General features: G+C 36.4%; 1 protein-coding gene across 16 annotated transcripts in view; it reads right to left on the reverse strand.

Annotated features, from left to right (window-relative positions):
* PCNX1 (pecanex 1) overlaps nucleotides 1–20,359 on the reverse strand; it is a 230,249-nt gene that overhangs the window by 149,676 nt on the left and 60,214 nt on the right. For 8 of the 16 annotated variants that reach the window (XM_057318460.1, XM_057318456.1, XM_057318455.1 and 5 more), the window contains 4 exons: nucleotides 17,551–17,596; nucleotides 16,648–16,737; nucleotides 9,242–10,951; nucleotides 4,355–4,405 (listed from right to left, as the gene is read on the reverse strand). In XM_057318460.1, the coding sequence (XP_057174443.1) occupies nucleotides 4,355–4,405; nucleotides 9,242–10,951; nucleotides 16,648–16,737; nucleotides 17,551–17,596 (1,897 nt within the window). The remainder of the gene's footprint in view (nucleotides 1–4,354; nucleotides 4,406–9,241; nucleotides 10,952–16,647; nucleotides 16,738–17,550; nucleotides 17,597–20,359) is intronic. The other 8 variants (XM_057318458.1, XM_057318457.1, XM_057318463.1 and 5 more) reach the window with 1 other exon arrangement.

Here is a 20,359-nt window from a genome sequence, read left to right on the forward strand (position 1 = left end):
CTATCGTATCAAGGAATACACAAAACATACATGTCATTTATTTAAAGATAACTGTTTCTTTAAAAATAATGTTTTTAATAGATCTGGCCTCATGACCTTCTCTTCAATCTCAATTTCCTATTTTAATATCTCTGTTTTAAATCTTTTTCTAAAAGCCTCAATTTAGTCTCATAATCCTCTATTTCCCCCCTTTAATTAAGTCAACCCAAAAGTACAATATTTGTTAGTTCCAATTAACAGGAATGGGGCTTTACTTTCTTATTCTCAGAGGACAGTACAAGGAAGCAATGATAATACTTCATTTTTGATGCTGAGGAGTAAGGCAGTCGTTTAACCCACACTGCCCTGTGCCACAACTTTAACAGCTTTTTAAATGTTTAATTCAAGACAGCATGGATATATCTTAACAGTAAGTTAGTTTGCTTCCATCAAACTGTATTCAGCTCTATGCCCCAGCACAGGTCTCCTCAACATTAGGAAGCAAGGATCAACAAGGTGACAAGTACAAACTAAAACCAAATGCACAATGACGACAAAATCACAACAATGGCTTAACAGAATTAGGTAAAATTTTACAAAACCATTCTAACTGACTGATTTCAGTTTCTAAAACAAAACGCAAAATGATGCTTATCTATCTGAATTTAAAACAACTGTATCCTAGTGATCTAAATATTGTGATCTAAATATTTTAGGAATGATCTTGACTATGACAAAGGGTATTTTCATACCAAATATGAATAAAGACAAAACAACTTAGTACAGAAACATTCTTTCCAAACACTTTTTTTCTATCCAGTATGAAAAGGATTACAAATCCAAGAATGCTGTATATTCAGATTTCAGTTCTGTTGCAAGCTTTCTGGACATTTTAAAAGCATAGTCACTAATTCTCAAATCATTATCCTGCTTAGCAACAGCCATTTCCACCAATGTGATGTTGACTTTAATAAACAATGTATGCTTTTTAATGTTTACATTTTTTATCCCCTCCCCAGACTGCACCAGGGAACATTCCTTGTGTAATGAATCTATCATGATTAGGAATGTATGCACTACGTCCAGAAGGCATGGTGTTCCTGGGTAGGCATTGTTTTCTTTTATTGCAGGAATGACAAGCACACAGTTATTTCACCCATTTGGCAAGCTTCTGCCAGTAAGAAGTAGAAGTCACAAATTATAGGACTCTTACTTACATATTTTATTTTTCAGCTCATACACTACAGTGACATTCTAAAGTTAGGCAACTAAGTAAGAATTAGGCTTTGGGGCTTTGGCTCCAAATCGGATGTGACTCCTTGAGCTAATATTTCTTTTCTCTTTTTTCTCCATTTTACTGAGATATAATGAAAATTCCTTTAAATGTGAAAAAGGTTACTCGTGAGCGCTCACATATGCAAAAATTATATATGACCTGTGAGAACAAATGATCATTAAACCTGGTCATCTAGACCTGTGTTGTCCAACATGGTAGCCACTAGCCATATGTGGCTATTTAAACTTAATTAAAATTAAATAAAATTAAAAATTCAGTTTATCAGATTCATGAACCACATTGCAAGTGCTCAGTAAGTGCATGCCTAGTGGCTACCATTATTGGGGCAATACAAACACAGAATATTTCCAACATCACAGAAAGTTGTATTGGGCAGTGCTGATCTAGAAATTCAAAGATGCCTATCTGTCACCACAATCTACAAAGCATATTGTGTGCTTAGCGTACCCCTGACAACTGTGACCTCAACAAAAGGAAACTACAACCAGCACTGTCACAAAGGAGAAAACATACTAGCAGGGCAGTCATTGGATAAAGGATAAAACAAAGCACACAAGCTACTTGCAGGGAGATAGGCAAACTTAGATGAGTGACTGGTATTCCTGTTAATAGCTCTTAGACATCAGCAAGGTTAACTCAGGTTATGGAATTTAAAATCACACAAAATTAAGACATTTTGTGACCATATACTGAAGATTTCTGTTCTAGTATAACAAACTACTGGTCAACTTACAGGTTAACTTCATTAAGGAACTTATACACATTCTCTCTAGTTTTAGATTATCTAGTTCAGATAATTTTATTCTTTACATAAAGATATATATAACCCAGATATAATTTATGGAGAATAATTCAATCCATAAAATGTACTAAAATTACTCTCAAGGACTGCCTATTTGTAATCATTGAATACTGAGAATAAAAGAAGGGAAATAGGAAACAGTTTTCTTTACTATATTCCTTCCACTCAAGACTTAATGGTGTGAATTTTAAGTAAAAGCTAGTTATTCCACAATACTAAGATGAAAACACAAACTACAGTGTCCATTTATAGTCAAAATGTTCTTTGGATTCTTCAGAAAACTTTTTATTTTTTGCTATTATCGCACCATTTATATTTTGTCATCTGCAAAAGAACTACATGAAACTACATAACTCTCCTAACCAAATAGTTTTGGAAACACTTCAAGATGAAAGTTTAGACATCTACTGTACTTAATTGGAGTTATGATTATTGCCTATGTTGTCCTTGTAATATTCAGGGTGTAAATATCTAATGCTAAAAGAATTTTCAATGTTTACTATAGCAACTACTTTAACAGCAGCTAGGATCACATATTCAACTGAAAACACTATGCCATAGTCTATGGTCACAACAGGTAAGACTAAACCCTGCCCCCTGAGGAATGTACTACTTATACCGAACATCTCTATTTGGAATAGGATCCAGTTCTACTAGTGCCAAGGAAAGAAAAGTATCTTAACAGCTTAAAATAATTTGCTCTAAGCATAGTCATAAAAATAATTTCCTGTAAGAAAAGTGTCTTTAAAGTTTAAAATAATTTGCTGTAAGCACAGTCACATAAATTAAAGACCCTGATGAAAACTCACTTCTACAACCCAACTATAACAAACTCTTTTTGAATCCTTTAAATTTATAAGAGAAAAAAAACAAAGCACACAAAAAAAATCTTTGAACTAGGGAACCAGACAGGAGGGAGAAAACACTTTAAAACCTGGTTTTGAAGTTGACATTTTGACATTGCTTAAAACCCAGTACCTCCTGGCAAAATAATGAAATTAACTAGAATAATAAGAGCATAAAATACAAACAGGGAAAATTTAACACCTGGGTACAAGTAAATTTAAAGCATGTGTAGGTAAAGGAGGAAAAAAAACCACAAATATTTATTTAACTGCTTGAAAACCCATAAATAAGAAGTCAGATTTAAAAATACTTTCAGGGACATATATTTAGACAATTGCAAATCTTTTAATGTATATTTTTAAAATCACAAAGCATTTCTTTGTGTTAGAAAACTTCAACAGACTGAATTACAAATTTAAGAGAAAACCTTGGGTCATTTAGCTCTTTACTTTTGAGGAAGTAAAACAATCATTCGATTAAGTTTAAACATTTACTGGGGGCCTAAGGGCAATTCATGCACAAGGCACAGAGATCCTAAGATATTTTAGACAGCTGTGTGATCTGATCTGCTCCTGAAGATCAAATAGAAAACCAAAGCCACAATACGTAACTCCCATTTCAGAAGTTACTTCCCATTTACCTAAATGAGTTAAGGAAAATTCTCTAAATTCTGTATTGAATTGTTTTAATGCAACTATTTGTTTATATTGGGGATACTGAAACAATAGGCTATCAGTTTGTTTTACTCTATGAATGAAAACAGGAAAAGTATTAAGGGCAACAAGTACTTTCGGGATGGTGGGGAGGTACAAAAGAGCAAAATGTGCGGAGGTGGGAGGTGAGGGTTATCCATATTCTATCTCAAATATTGGAAAGCTGTAAGCACAAGTATGCACAGAAAAAGACACCAATTGAAAACAAGTCAATCATACAGCTGATTGCTTAGTGCAAGGGTTCAAACGTAGTTAAGTTACTGTCCAGTGGCTGTACATAGTCGTTGACTGGCCTCTTGTGAAAGCTCAGTTGCTATTAAATGAATAAAAATTTAGACAAAACTACTCAAGAAAGGTGTTATTTTCAGCGGGGAATGTTTATTATAGGAAAAAGTAAGTCTGGGACAATTGTGAAAATAAAAAGTTGGGTTTTGGTACCTCAAACAGATTAGAAGCAAACTGTATTAGGAAATGAGACTTTAAAGAGAGACAAAAATACAAACAAGTATATATACACCTTGGAAAAATAAAACATAAACACAGACATCCTGAAATACACTAAAATATTCTTTAAGGTAAAAACTATTTTACTTAAGAATATAAAGTTACTACATGAAGAAATACACATTCAAATGATTTTACAAAAAAATTTTCAAAGAAATAATTTAAGTCTAGGCATGAAACCCATTTCATCTAAACATCTTTTCCCCTTCTTACTTTCCATGTCAGCCAAGGATGACGCTAACACCAGCATGCCAAGATTTTGTTCTAAAATGAAAACAAATACTCATCAGTGTCATTTTCTGGGAGGCTAAAGAACACGGAGAATCTACTGCACAACCTCGAAGCATTCATTCTGGATCAAAACAATTTCAAACTGTGAACACATTTTAAAGGACTACTTTACTTTTTGACAAGTGAGCCAACAAACAACAGCAACAACGACAAAGGATTAGCTGTGTCTTGAGTCAGAGAGATTTACACGTCCTGTTGGTATCTTCCACAGTCCCAGGCAGCCAAACAAATAGAGGTGGGTAGACAAAATGCTTTCAAGAAATAACACCGTACTCCGGAGTCGTGATACACACACAACAGTTCCTAAAAGCTACAGTTTCAGGATCACTTACCTTCAGAGGGGACTTCTAACGTTTTTTAATCCTTTGTAAATGGGATCAAAGAGATAGACCCTCTCCCATAAAACTGTACCCAGAAACTATTTTGCATCTATTTTCAGAGATGCACCTAAGAAGGGGTCATTAGTGAAAAATATATATTTGAAGTGACATCTATTTGAGGAGGGAAATTCCTTAGCAAATGATTAAAAGGCACCAGTGTCTTCGTTTTCATAATAAACCTACCATTTATTTACACAGCACTTTTACAAATCTAAGCTCACTAGAGTCTGATAGTTAATGGTGAGACACACCTAGACAGTTATTATTCCTGTTTTACACCTGAAGAAACCCAGGCACAGATTTAATGACTTGCCTAGACTATCCAGTTAGTAATGAGAAGAGGTATTAAAATGTAACTGTTTAATTCCTTATCCAGAACTCTTCTGGAGCTAGAAAGAAAAATACTGTAACATCTGCTCCTACCATACAAAATCAGGCAGGAGCTAGACTGGGGAATTCTAGACACTAACCCTTATTTGCCTCATCAACAAAATATCTTTTCTTCATACTGTTTTAAGAGAAGACAATTTTTCCAAGTAAATGAAGCATACAAATCTATTCACTACACTGAATGAGCATCCTTCTCTGTTTTATATGCCTAAGCTTACGTCTCCATATAGATTAATACAACCCTTTCCCTGAATCAGGGTCAGTTGCATATACATTTATTACTGCATTGTACTAATATGCAGCATTCAGTTATGATTCCACAATGTCCTTTGAACACTATCAAACTAAAAAGACAATCTGCCCTGCATTTAATGACCCACCCTGTTTGTGTGGTCATTCCAGCCTCTCCTTTCACATTAGCAGCGCATTTCTGCTAGTCATTACTTTAGCCTTTCCAAACACCAATCCCCTTCTACTAATTTGTTGTTTCTAACTTGCCACGTGGACTGAGGGATCAGAAAATTAATGTATTAGAATTGAGAGTCCCTCTATTTAGTAAAGTACAAAAGCTTTAATTCTCATGTTCTTGTCTATTCAGTGGTCTAAGGTTTAATGATATCTGGGTTCAAATAACTGTCCTTCAATTTACACACATGGCACAAACTCTCATAAATTATTTACTGAGATTTGGTTTTTCTTTGACTAAAGTAATATTCCCTTAACAAAAGATTATCTTTGGTTCCCAGCACAAAACAGTAATAGGATTGATCCCATTACATGCTTGTAGAATAGGGACCCAAACATTACATTTAAAATAATTTTCTCGAACAGAAAAACAGAGGTTTAGAAATTCAGAAAAAAATTACAGATAATAGAGCAAATATAAACCTTTCCACTCTGGCTGTTCTTTATAATTTGTTGAATCATGCAGTAAATTAAGGGATGCAAAAGAAAGTGGTCTTTGAAAAGTAGTGTAGGGGCGCCTGGGTGGCTCAGTTGTTAAGAGTCTGCCTTCGGCTCAGGGCATCATCCCAGCGTTCTGGGATGGAGCCCTGCATCAGACTCCCTGCTCAGCGGGAAGCCTGCTTCTCCCTCTCCCACTCCCTCTGCCTGTGTTCCCTCTTTCGCTGCCTCTCTGTCAAATAAATAAATAAAATCTTAAAAAAAAAAAAAAAGTAGTGTAGGCTACAAAACACGACACTTTTCTACCATATATAACTTATCTGTATTTTTTCCTTTAAATATAAGCCATAAATTATTAAAGAAATGCTTTATAATTATAAAAGAAAAATTAAATGCAAAAGAGATCAACAACAGAAAATGCCTTAGTTTGCACCTAAAACTTTTTTCCTGACTAAATAGGAAAACTGATGAAATCCAATTTTAACAAAAGTAGTGGAATATTGGTGAGAAGTCCTATCAAAACAATCACTTGTAACTGTGACTATCAAAGGGTAAGTTATAGGACATACTGTTGCCAAAATAAGATTAAAATCCATTATTACTCGATTAGATGTTCATGTTTTTCAGTTGGTATTATGTAAGAAATTGGGAATACCAATATTCGTATTTTTACTATTGTTGAGTTTCACAATGGCCTGATTAGAAATCTCTAATATATTTCTAAATTTCATTATTTTCTTCCACTTTGAGGGCAGGAAACATTTGAGCAGCATAAGAGACTGGTCTGTATAATAGAAACAGTAGCACTATTAAGCATTTCCGACGTGCCAGGCACTTTACATCTGGGAATTCCTTCCATCCTCACAGCAACCCTGTGAGATGACAAGGCTGAGGCTTCAAGAAGATAAGCAGCTTTCCTACAGCAGAGCCCATACATGCCGGCAAGGCTGTCCGAGTTCAAGTCATCATGTTAGATCACCTCCTGTTTTAGAGTATTTGATTTTAGTACTTGAGAGTACATTTCCTAGATTTCATCCTTCTACACTGCCAACACTGTTCAGTTTTAAAATAAAACAAAATCATTGGAGAACTCAACACCTCCAAGTTCATTAGAATAAAATCTATTTATGGTTTATGTACGGCCATACGAATGGTCAAACAGTATCCTGTTTTGTTGACACCTTTTAAGAGTATGGTATGTAAGAACAGATAACCCAGAAAACTATCTCCTAAAGTGCCAGAAAGGACTGTAGCAATTAATGCAAATATAAACAAATCTTTACCAATTATTTGACATTTTATGTAATTTTTAATACCCCCTCTACCTCCAATCTTCCAAAAAACCGAAACAAAATCCTAATAAAATGTGATAAAACCAACTAAATATAAATCCTCCACATATTTAAGCAGTTTAGTTTTACTCTTATTTCATTCTAAACACAATGAAACTTAAATAATAACAGCCCCCATAATGTCTTCTTTTGGCAAAAAATGTTTTTTTTAACAGCCCATAGACTATCACATTTATTCCATCAAAGTAGAAAGTTTTAGTTCATTATCTATTTCTTATTAACACTCAATGAGTTGTTTGTTTTTAAAAAATAAGAACACAAAAGAAGACAAAACCTGGAATCTGGAAAAATAAGGGCTTGTATTAGTCAAAGATCTGTACCAAGTAGCAAATAAAACCTTCCATGTAACTTTTCCTAAAATCAGAATACCTCATATGCCCTGTGGAAAGGAAATGACATTTTAAATACGAAGATATAAGGACTTACTAGAGCTCTTGTCCATTATTTTTTTAGTATTTAAATTTCCATAGTATTTAGAACAGCAATATTTTTCTACCATAGCATGCTCATTCTTAAAATTTATTTTAACGACACCTTGAGAAATTAAACTATATCTTAAAACCCAATGGTTTCTTGCATAGTCGTGAACATTCCTGATATGATTTGTGCGAGAAATCACTAAAAGCATTTCAAGACTTTTTATAAAAAACAGAATGACAGCCACATCAAAGATCCAAGGGAATTTAATTACTATACTGTCACCAAATGGTTATAATCACTTCAGACATAATTAGTTCTCAATATTTAAGTTTGATCGAGTGTTTTCTTCTTTAGGTACTAAAGATCATTTTTTTTTACATTCCCATTAGAAATGAATCTTTATTAGAAATGATACCAAAGGAAATGAGAATGTTTACCAGACATAAGCTTGAATACAGGGAATGGGGGTAGAGGATAAAAAAGCTATAATGCCAGCAACAGAAGACGTCAGAATTCTTCTGATCCTACTCAAGAACCAGATTCCATAAAAACCACAACAGAATGAACTAACTATTCTGGGTAGGAGGAAACAGCAAGAAACAACTCTGAAATAAATAAATGGCCAAAACATGCTGACAATATAAAATCACCCACTGAATTTTGCACAATTTCCCATAAACCTCAAACAAATAAGCTATTACTTTAACCAAAACACCATCACTGTTATCATAGGGAGCATCATGTATCCACGGATGGATACTAAAATAAACTACAAACATCAATTTAATAAACTTTAAGTGTGAAGCTAGAAGAAAAAAATATGTTAATGCCGGACACCTGAGTAAGCAAGAAATAAAATCAAAGAGACAGACAAAAAAGAGGCACAAGTTTTCAAAGTACATAGTCAGAGAGAAAGTAATATTTGGAAAAATCTTATATAACCGATTGAGTGATCTAATTCTGAAGGCTCAGTGGCACATGCTATATGCGAGATGACTAAAAATGGTTTGTGACCTAATAAATTTCTACATTTTGTTGTTGTTACTGTTGTACAAAGAAAGAAGAGAACCAATTTTTGTTATTCCTGGTAAAACATTAGGAGGTGGCAACTGACTTAGGAAAACCCAAGGCCAAGAAAGAATTGATATATTCAAATAACACAACTGAAAAAATAGTTTCTCAGTGTTCATACCAGAACCCTTTCTGAGACAACCATGTCCTTCCACGTGGAAGAAAGTTTATTTTGATAACACAGTGGAAGGAGGGATAGTAACACGAAGCATATTTTAGTAAGTACGACTCTAATCAATAGTACCAACAACTGCAGTGACTCTTGGGGAAATCTCTTCCTATAATTTACTTACCTCCACTGCCTGCATCTTGCTCTTCACCTTCGGGAAATGCAACCTGGCTTGGCAAGCTATTCCTTGACCGAGTGACTGTCTCTAACTGGGAAGCCCGGCCCAATAAAGATAGCTCATCTAGCACCTCTCCCTCTTTGGCCTCGAGATCTGATTTTGAAGTGGTTAAGGGTTTTATACTTTCGGGTGCCATCAGCCTGTTGGAGTCATTCAAACACGCTACTGTGCCACTGTCCAGGCTCAACACCCGGGCCCGAGTCTTGGCACTGTTTGTGCTGGAAGTCCGACGCGCTGTCCGCTTTTTGCCAGTTCCTTCAGGCCCCAGATGGGCTTTGTGTGCGTGCTCAGAGTCAGCGCCCCTTTCTTTAGGGACATGTTTGGTCTTCAGGGCACTATATCTGCCCTCAGGAGACTGACACGAATGAGAAGTGGTGCTAGAAGAGCTATCGCTGCTGATCTGGTGGGCAGACTGAACACTCGATGCTCTGCTCAAGTCACTTTGGTCGCTAGAGTCCTCATCGTGACAGAATATAGCACTATGTGGCTTTGTACCAGCAACACCTCGAAAGGAAACATAGTCCCTATGCCGACTCGAATCAAAACTGCTGGCCCGTTTTTTTCCTGTCCGTCTCCGGCCTGATTTATGGGCAGAGGCTGTCCGGTGGATCAAGCTAGACGATGATTTAGGTCGCACATCGCCTTCCTTTCGCTTTCCACCACTGTCTTTAGCAACTTTTGAGTCCGCTGAAACAGCGGACTTATCACTCTGCTCCTCTTTGTTCTCGGCTGTTTTCCCGAGTGGTCTGTCCCCCTGTGATGTAAATTCATTTGCATGGGGATTTTTATTGACTTCTTCAGATGCAGAGGTGCTCAGACCTCTCTGATTGTGCAAATCATCAGAAGTATTGGAATCCTTGGCCTCTTGAACCCCACTGTTGGTACTCACTTCCAAGGCAGTCTTTTCACTGCTAGTCCTTTTGTCACTGGTACAGCTACTCTTGTCCTCTGGGTCAGCACAGCCCTCTTTCTTCCTACTGCTTTTCTTTCCTACTCTAGGAGACTCCTCATGCTCTGACAAGATGCTCTCGATGTGAGTGGAGCTGGTCTGCTCACTTTTGTAGCTGCTGACAGTACTGTTGGTGTCACGGTCCGTTCCACTGCAGTAGCTCTCTGTTGACCCACTACTCCGCGTGCTCAGGCTCCTCAGGCTATCCACGCTTTTGTCTGCTTTCAAAGGTTTGCTCTTCCCACTTTTTGTAGGTGGCTGAGAATTACTGTTTTTCAGCTCACCAACAAGCTGAAATTCCCCAGACAAACAAGAATTTTCCACCAAGGATTCTTTGGATCCGGAATGAGGCTTGGAAGACTCTAACTCACTAACTGGATCTAATCCCCGTCTTTGCTGATAGAGAGGGAAGTCATTCAGTGAAGTGTCTGGAAAAGCCACAGCCGAGCTAGAAGTCCGTGGTACACCTCGTGGCCGGTGATCTTTCCTGTAAGAATGTGAATGTAAAGGGACAAGAGAAGCTACTTCTGTGTCACAGGCGTTGGACAGAGATTGATCAATGTGGTGGTGGTGGCTGTGACTTGGCAAGCTCACTTTGTCACTGAAGTCCCTTGGTAAGTCCTGTCCACAGGAGGATAAGGAAGGCTGAATGGAGATGAAGGAATCATTGGAGACCAGACGGAAGAGCTTCCGATCAGTTGCCAGATCTGTTTCAAACACATATTTGGAAATGTTAACACAAATCTATCATCTGCTTTTCTACTGTTTAACAATGGAAAGAACTCACAACACACAGTAATTCGAGGAAAAACAATTTCCCAAGTAGTTCACTGAATAAAAGTTGGCCAGTCATTCCAAAGAGCTGGTTTCTATTTCACAGCTGCACAAAGAAAGCATTCTATTGATAGAATGAACTGAACTTCTAAATCCTCGAATGGCTGGAGAAAAGGTTCCATAGACTATCAACAATAAGAGGCAACATAGGATTATATTTAAAACAGCTCTGGATTTTCTTCTTTCTTAAAGATTTTATTTGAAGTAATCTCTACACCCAACGTGGGGCTTGAATTTACAATCACGAAATCAAGAGTCGCACACTCCACGGACTGAGCCAGCCCGGCGTCCCATAAAGTGGCCCTGGATTTTTATGTGAAGTCTGTCTCTAGCTACTAACTGGATAGCCCTGGGTTATGTTTCCAAGCCTCAGTTTCCTCATCTATAAAACAGGATCTCAATATTATTAAGTACTACCATGAAATAACTGAGTTAGCGTGCTTTAGCATAACATTGCTTAGCACAAAGCCTGACACGGTTAACAGCAGCTATCATTCACTAACACAATACAAAATCTTTTTGAAAAACTAATGTGATTATCTTATAAATAAAAAAAAACCAAAACACTCTAGAGTAATTTGAAACAAACAAACAAAAACAAAAACTGAAAGGCTGAACAATCCCCAAAGAAGACATGACATAATGATTTAAGATCTTGTTGTTCACAATGACCAAAAAGATTAAAATAGTTGTGGAGCAAAATACGGCATTTTCTCTTTCATCATTCTTGCAACAATTACAAAATACTTCATGAAAAACTACATTATCCCTGTATATCTGTAAGACCATTCCTTTAACCCTTCACTTAAGGCAGCGATCAGTGACTTGAATTACCATACATACTATGTATACAGATATAAATAAATCCACCTACCTACCTACGTTGTAATTTATCTTGAAATGCAGCTTGGCAACTGAACTGTACAATAGCTTAGCTGACTTTTTATATACTTTTTGACAGACAAGGATGGCTGAATCTGCTGTTAGTTCAATAAAGAGAAAAATAACTATTTTATTTGTTATAACTGCATAGTAAAAATTCAATGATAGATTCTGCAGTTAAGTCAGACTCTTCCCAGGAGAATCTCAATAATAAAAGCATACCTTTCCCCCTAAGATTAATATAAAATAAAAATGAATTACTAGAAATGTGTACTTTTAAAAAATCTAAATCTAGACTAGATTTAAATAATTAAAAACTTAGAAACAGCATCTAGAATGTACCATATAAATTGATTTATAGATGACCTATCAGGCTCTCTTATGTTTCAAAGTCTTCAACATAAGTACAATTTATGTTCTTTATCATTTGTCCAAAACAGCTGCCACTATACTTGGGTTCTTAGATCTCTAAATATAAAAATTTGAAAGTTAGCACTGTATTTACTTTTTTATAATATTAAATTATAAAGTTATTTCTAAAAACTCTATATCTCTAATAAGCAATTAAAAATAGTGTGATATTCACATTTCAAAGTTATGATTTTATAGAACAAAAGCTTAACTGAACAAGTAACTTAAAATCACTAATTCTTATGTATAAGATTTTTTTTTAAATGCTAACAATCAAAACCAATTCTAAGACATTAATAAACCAGAAATATAAGTTTTTCATTTAAAAAGACACAGCCAAACTTACTTTATAATACATGTACTTTTTTCAGTGTTGCTAAATATACCAAAAAAAATTTAATGTTGTCAGGAACAACCTTAGGTGGTTTTAGGAAATTTTCAAGTAAATATGGCTGCTTAGACATTTTTCTTACTGGTAGCAATATAGTCAAAGACAGGCTCAAATCAACACAAAGAGATACTATTTTTCATAAGTAAACCTTTTTTCAATGACAGCTCCTAGTGGCATTCAGGGTAAGAAAGGCACGCTCACATACTGCTCATCCTGGTGCAAACTGGTATAACCTTCTATAAAGCAATCCAGCAATATGGCCAAAAGCCTTCCAAAAATATACTCACCCACGATCAGTAATCTATTTCTAGAAATTGCTGCTCAAGGGTAAAATCAGGTATGTAATAAGGTTTCAGCAAAAAACTGTTCATTTCAGGTTATTATAAAACTTAAAACCTAAAAAGTATGAAAGTGTCCAACAAAAATATGTTGAATAAATTAGATTGTCTATTAAAACATCACACAGGCACTAAAAATGTTTTCAAAGATTACATATTAATATGAGAAAAAATACTTAAGTGAAAATGATGGTACTATATAAAAAGTATGGTTCCAATATCAAGAGCTAAAAAGAATATTAAGAGTATATTTGCATATGTGTGTAGGAATATTAAAAGTAATATACCATATTTTGCTATAAAAAGGAATAAAGTCCTGACATGCTATATAACATGCTAAGTCAAGGAAGCCAGACACAAAAGCCACATATTCTATAATCCCATTTATATGAAATTTCTAGAATAGGCAAATGCATAGAGACAGAAAATAGATCAGTGGTTCCCAGAGACTGGGGGAAGGAGGAAATGGGGAGTGTAATGGGTATGGGTTTCTTGTTGGGGTGACAAAAATGTTCTGCAATTGGGTAATGGTGATGGTCGCACAACCGTGTGAAATTACTAAAAGTCGCTGAGTTGTACACTTTAGAAGAGTGAATTCTGGGGCACCTGGGTGGCTTAGTCGGTTAAGTGTCTGCCTTCAGCTCAGGTCATAATCCCAGGGTCCTGGGATCAAGCCCACATCAGGCTCCTTACTCAGCAGAGAGCCTGCTTCTCCTTCTCCCTCTGCCTGCAGCTCCCCCTGCTTGTGCTCTTTATCTATGTGTCAAATAAATAAATAAAATCTTTAAAAAAAACAAAAAGAGTGCATTTTATAGTATATGAATTATATCACAATACAAAAATAATTTTAGAAAGTGGTACACCAAAAAACATTAAGTTATTTCAATGCCAAAAGTATGAATTATTTTCTCCATATTAACTATTTTTTCTAAAATTAACATATGTTACTTTCATAAACAAAAACCACATTTCCTCCTCTCTTCTGGATCATCTCCATCAATTATAAAAAACAAGCTGTTCTCTTATGCATTCTTACAAAATCCAAATCTCTCCTTTATCCTCCCTTTCCCTGCTGGCTTTCACCTTGCATCTCTGATTCCCTTTATACAAATTCACCAAGAATAGTCTGTATTCCCTCTTTTTGGTTCTCCTCCTCTAATTCTCTCCTACATGTATTCTGATCCCCTCATGAATATGCTTATCTAGGTCACCAACAACCTCTGCGCTGTTGATCCCATGGTCAAGTCACAGTCTTGTATCACCTGGCCTGTGAGCAATGTTTGACAAAGCTGAGCACTGCACTCTCCTTGAATAACTGAGATACAACCCTCTAGGTCTTCCTGCACCCCACCAGTTGTTCCTACTCAGTCTCCTACACCTATTAAACTGGAGTGGCTCAAAGTTCAATCCTGGGAAATTCTCATCGTTCCATCTACACGCCCTCTTCTCTATCTCTCATCCAGTATTCTGGCCCCACGATAACTAAAATTCAGGAATCCTTGTAACTACGTTCCTCCATCTTCTAGCCAGCCCCCACATTCATATGGGAATAGGCTAAAGTACCGATCTTGGGTAAGGAAAACATGAATGCGGCTGGAGAGGGAAACTGTAGATAATCCCTTCTTAAAAGTGAAAAAGCAGAACCCACATCCCCACATCCTCAGGTCACTCTTAACCACGCTGACTCATGTTGATAAAATGAGTGCCAACTAATCACTAACTGCCAACCAACTAAACATCGCTGTCCTGTAAACCCAAGCCAGCCAGAGAACTTAATGAGCCCCAACTGAAAATTAAGCCAGAATGAACATCTGCCACTAGGTGGTGCCAAATCACAGCCACGACCAACAAATTTGCATCAGGGCAGCCAGGACACCTGAACTCCAGGCTAGGCTAACGGTGCAGGCTTGCCCAGTTAGTTTATGAACTTCACGATAACCCAACACACAGCTGACATGACTTTTCTGGTGTTTATACACTGAAAACTCCTAAGTTTAAAACCTCAACCCAGACTTCTTACCTGAAATCCAGACCTACCTAATTATCCACTAATTACTGCCACAGAATCTCATACTGATATGCCCAAAACTGAACTCCCTATCTTACCCTCGTCCCTGCTCTCCCTACTCCTAAATCTGCTCCTTCTCAGTCTTTCCCCTCCCATCTTCCCCATCGCTTAACTCAAAAACCTTTCAGTCATCCATGAGTACTATTTCTCTCACATAATACATCCAAATCCATCAACATCAACATAGCCTCTCATTAATATCTCCGACACATATGAGACTACTTCTCATTGCCCTGACCTGTGCCCTAGATTACTGCAATCATCTGCTAACTGAGCTTCCTGCTTCGGTCTTTGCCCCTTTTAATCTCAACACAGGAGCCACAGTGATTCTGTAAAACTGTAATTGAGATCATGACACTCTTTCTACTCAAAACCCTCTAGGAATTTCTCATCTCACTGGAAATTAAAAGCACAATCTTTTTTTTTTTTTTTTAAAGATTCTATTTATTTATTTATTTGAGAGCAAAAGCGCATGCATGAGAGAGAGAGAGAGCACAAGGGGGGTGGGAGGAGCAGTCTCCCAGGGCCCAGGGATCATGACCTGAGCTGAAGGCAGACACCCAACCAACTGAGCCACCTAGGCACCCAAAATCACAGTCTTTAAAATGGCTTACAAGACTATACAATTTGTTCCCCTCATTTACTTCACATCAACCACATTATTGCTCAAATCTGACAAGCAAGTTGTTACTTTAAGAATTTTGCCAATGCTGTTACCTCTGCATAGAGAGAGCCCCTCCCGCCCGAATATCCTGACAGCTCACTCTTTTCGCCTCCTTCAGGTCTTTGCTTTCAGCAGGGCTTTCTTCCCTTGACCACTCCATTTAAACTAAATCCCCCCAAGCCCCCACCATTCCCTATACTAGTATGATTCCATACTACTAGTATGGAAGCCATATAAGGGTAGAATTTTTTGTGTTTGTTCACTGATTTTTTTCAAGTACTTAGAATGGTGCTCACAGCACATAATGAGTAATAATAATATCTGTTAAATGTTATCTATGTGTGTTATCTGTTAAATAGTAAATGTTACCATATTAAAATGATAGAAGTTACAAGACTATCTAAAAGTGGTGTAACATAGCAATTAAAAGCATGATTCAAAACTAGATTTCAATTATACTTTGCCACTTTGGCAATTATACAACTGCCACTTTGTAGCTATTGACTTTGAGCAAGTTTCCTATAACTTCTCTCTGAGCCATGATATGTTCATCTGTGATGTGAGAATTGTGTTATTACCATTGAATGCTTACAGTGAAGATTAATTGTGTGAATGCTTATAAAATGTGTAAAAGAAGACCTAAACCAGTGGTTGACAAACTAAGACCCGTGGAGCCAAACGGGCCCTCTGCCTGCTTTGTTAAAAATATCATATTAAATTATTATAAACTGCTGTCAGAATGTGAGCAGCATATTCTACAAACTCACCGTGGCCACCACAATACATAACGTCAGTGTCAAGTATAATGTTCTTACCTTGTTCTTCACTTCCTTCCTTACAAAGACTAGAGCTCTGGCCCAGACTTAAACTGATATCATCAGAAGTCTTAGCGGTGTCTGTATCTCCTACAAAGTTAAAAGAAACATGCGAACACGTTACATTAAAAGTACAGGCTGTACAGTGTGGCATAACAAGAAAGGATACTGACTACACTAGTTTACTATACACTACCCTAGTACACGATGGCTACTAGAGCAGTTTTTGCATACCACACGTTACAATGATGGATGATGCACTGAACTAACAGGAAGCATCCGGGACTATGAGACCACATCTTTATTCTCACAGCACTATAAACCAAAAAATACAGAAAGCTTCATACTGTTAGCTAATAAAACTTTCTGTAAAAAGAATCACTTTTTAAAAAGAAATGGAAATCATGCAGTAACAACTTGAAACAATATAAATTTCCTCCCCAGGGAAAAGTATAAAAATTCCCCTAAAAAAGTATAAGGTAAAAAAATCTGTCTGAAATAGATGCATGTAAAAGGCATATATAAGATGTACAGAAAAACACGTTCCCTCTTTTTTACTGCATTTGTGCCCAATTTAAAGGTTTCACATTAAATTACTCAGTTTTCCACAAACCTCACTAAAACCCATGAAAAGTATTTTCCTTCAAGGCAAGGAAGTTTCTTACATATCAAAACTTACAACTCGTGCAATGTAATGCAAATATTCAAATATATGTGCGAGATTTGGATGATGAAAGGAGAACCAATTTAAATCAAGTAACCTTTAATGTAAGATACATAACTGCATCGACAAAATAATTTCAAGAATGATTTTCATTACATGTGAATATACAGTACTCAGTTATCTTTAGTACATCAAAAATGAAATGGAAAGTCATAGGCAACGTTGAACTTAATGTCTACCTTTAATAGTTGCTGCTGTTCCAAGACGAGAGGAACCAGATCCAATCTGAAAATATGATATGAAGTAAAATTAATTAAAATGCTCTGTCATTATCAATATGGACTAGCAAGATTATCAAGCAAAACGATCATATTATCAAAACATGCTATCAGTCACTTGTATTAAAAGACGCCCGCTGGGCATGTTGTATCAGAGCCACATAACCTGTTTGCTGGGGCACCTTCTGCGTGGATATTAGATTGTGCTAGGGCACGGAATCCCTCTGCATGCTTAGGACTGGCGGAGCCCACAGAGCAGGATGCCTCCAGTATCAAGCAGTGCACGTCATACAGTTATTACCATTTTTTATATTGTGTCATGACATCTTTATATTATAAATAAAAGCAAAACTGGGTATTAAGTCTATCTGAAACAAATTTAGACTTATCAGGGCATATAAAAGGAAAGTCTGGGACAAAACATTAACATATGCTACGAAGAGCAACCTAAATCTTACTGTCAAACTGTTAGTGTATCAATAGGTATTTCCTGAGTTCTAGACAAAAAGTAAGTACTTCTTTGTAGACTGCTATAACATATTTAAAAAGAATAAAAACTAAGCGATCCACATAAAATGATTGCTTAGCACTATTATAAAGAGAAAACTAAAACCTACTGGGCTTTTAATGCTTATATTCCAGATGATATAACACCTCCCTAAAAATCTTAGCCATCATTCATTATACTACCACAAAAATCATATAAACAAATACCACAAATTCCACAAACACATTAAGGAAATAAAATATAACAACATGACAGTTACTAAATCCACAAGTCTTAGTAACTTTCTATAACCTGTTTTCAAGGGGTTTAAGAACACAGTCAAGCAAATTTAATATTTTAGAATAAAATTAAGAATATTCATATAATACTTTGTATTTTACCAAATCTTTCCTTCCTTCCTTCCTTCCTTCCTTCCTTCCTTCCTTCCTTCCTTCCTTCCTTCCTTCCTTCTTCTTTCTTTTTTTTAAGATTTCATTTTTTAAGTAATCTCTACACCCAACTGGGGCTCAAACTCACAACCCTGGGATCAAGAGTTACACATGCTCCCCTGACTGAGCCAGCCAGGCATCCCCTATATCTTTCCTTTCACTGTGGAGTACACAATAAGAAATTTGCTCAAAATGTAAGTTAATATTGAGTTTGAAGGGGCATGAGGGACTTTCTTGATCTGGATGGCAATTAAAGGGTTTATACATATGTAAAAACCCACTGTGCTGTACACTTAAGAAGTGTATACTATGTTAGATGTCAGTGAAAAACTGAGAAAAATAAGCACACACAAACAGGTTAGAACTGCTACCTTCTTGTGTGGTCAATAAAAAAAATTAGTTTGCAACATTTTTTTGAACAATTTATTAAGCTTGATGCTCCTGATTTTTCCAAATTTCTGCTTTCAATTAGCCATAAAAGGCATTGCAACTAGACAGAAAAAGGTCAAAAAGCATTTTACTGCAAAATAAAATTTCATGCTTATCACACCTGCTAGACAAGTTATAGAATATATGCTGTTTTTCAACTAGAATACACATAACTTCCTAGACCAAAAAAACAAAACAAAAACAAGTAAGCAAACATGCAAAAAAAAACCCACTTTATATGCACACCCTTCTAGAAATCTAAACTTAAAAAAACAACTTTTGAATATCGGTATAGTAGTCATTTGCCTGCAACCACAAAGTGTTCCCTCTTCTTTCCTTAACAAGCTTCCCACTTTGTTCAGATGTTGGGTGTGTATCTTTTGCTCTATGAGAAGTGGGCCCTGTTTCTGGTCTAGGTGTGTGTCCTGGTTCTGGTCAATGAATGTGTGCGAGAGTCTGCTGGAGGACTGCAGGGAAAGAAAGATCTTTGTATGCCTGAGAAGACGCCAAGCAAGGACAACTCTGCCCACACTGTTGCCTGCTTCTTACCTTTCACCAGGGTCATGACTGAGGCTGCTGTGCTCATCCTATAATCCATAGGGAAAAGCAAACCCAAGCCCTAACATGACTGAGCTGCTGAGCAAATGCCACACATCCACTTCCAGTCTTGGAGGACAAACATGAACTCTCATTTCCTTAAGTCACTTAATTAGCTGAGTTCTATTACTTGCTGACAAAAGCATTCTTAACAGATACAATGGGTGGTTATATTTTACTCCTCATGCTTTTCTGTGTTATTCAAATTTATCCCCCCAAAATATAAGAGTCAGGACTGTTTATGTCTGAAACAGAGGACTCAGTACATCCAAATAGGAGAATGCATTCCCCAAAATGTCACTGTAGAAAAACACTGAATGTCATTAACATTCATGATATATTCAACAAAGAAAATCAAGTTCCAAACAGCATGCACACTATAATCCCACCTTTTTTAAAAACGGTTTTTGATTATGACATTATGGATGATTTTTATTTTCTTCTGTTTGGTTTCCCTCAGTAGTTATTTTTCTAAAAATGAACACATTAAAAAAAGGAAAATTCTAAGGAAAAAAAAAGTGGTCTGCCCAAACCAAAATGGTTCAGTTGTTTCTTCTCTTTGGTAAGTGCCATAAGAAAGGTCAGGAAGGATTATGAGTGTCAGAGAAGAAAAATTTCTTCCAACTAAATAACAATCGGGCAAGGCGGCCTCCTCCACGAAGGCTTTGCCCCTCCCTCTAGCTGGGAACAATTATTCTCTCCTCTAAAATCATTAGCCCCTTTCCTGTACCATTCCTCCGACAGTTATTACTTTGTATCTTAGACTTGTATTTCCTTGGTAACATACATCGTGTTTATAACTTTGGTT

Source organism: Ursus arctos, unplaced genomic scaffold, assembly GCF_023065955.2.
Source record: "Ursus arctos isolate Adak ecotype North America unplaced genomic scaffold, UrsArc2.0 scaffold_25, whole genome shotgun sequence".
Classification (NCBI taxonomy): domain Eukaryota; kingdom Metazoa; phylum Chordata; class Mammalia; order Carnivora; family Ursidae; genus Ursus; species Ursus arctos.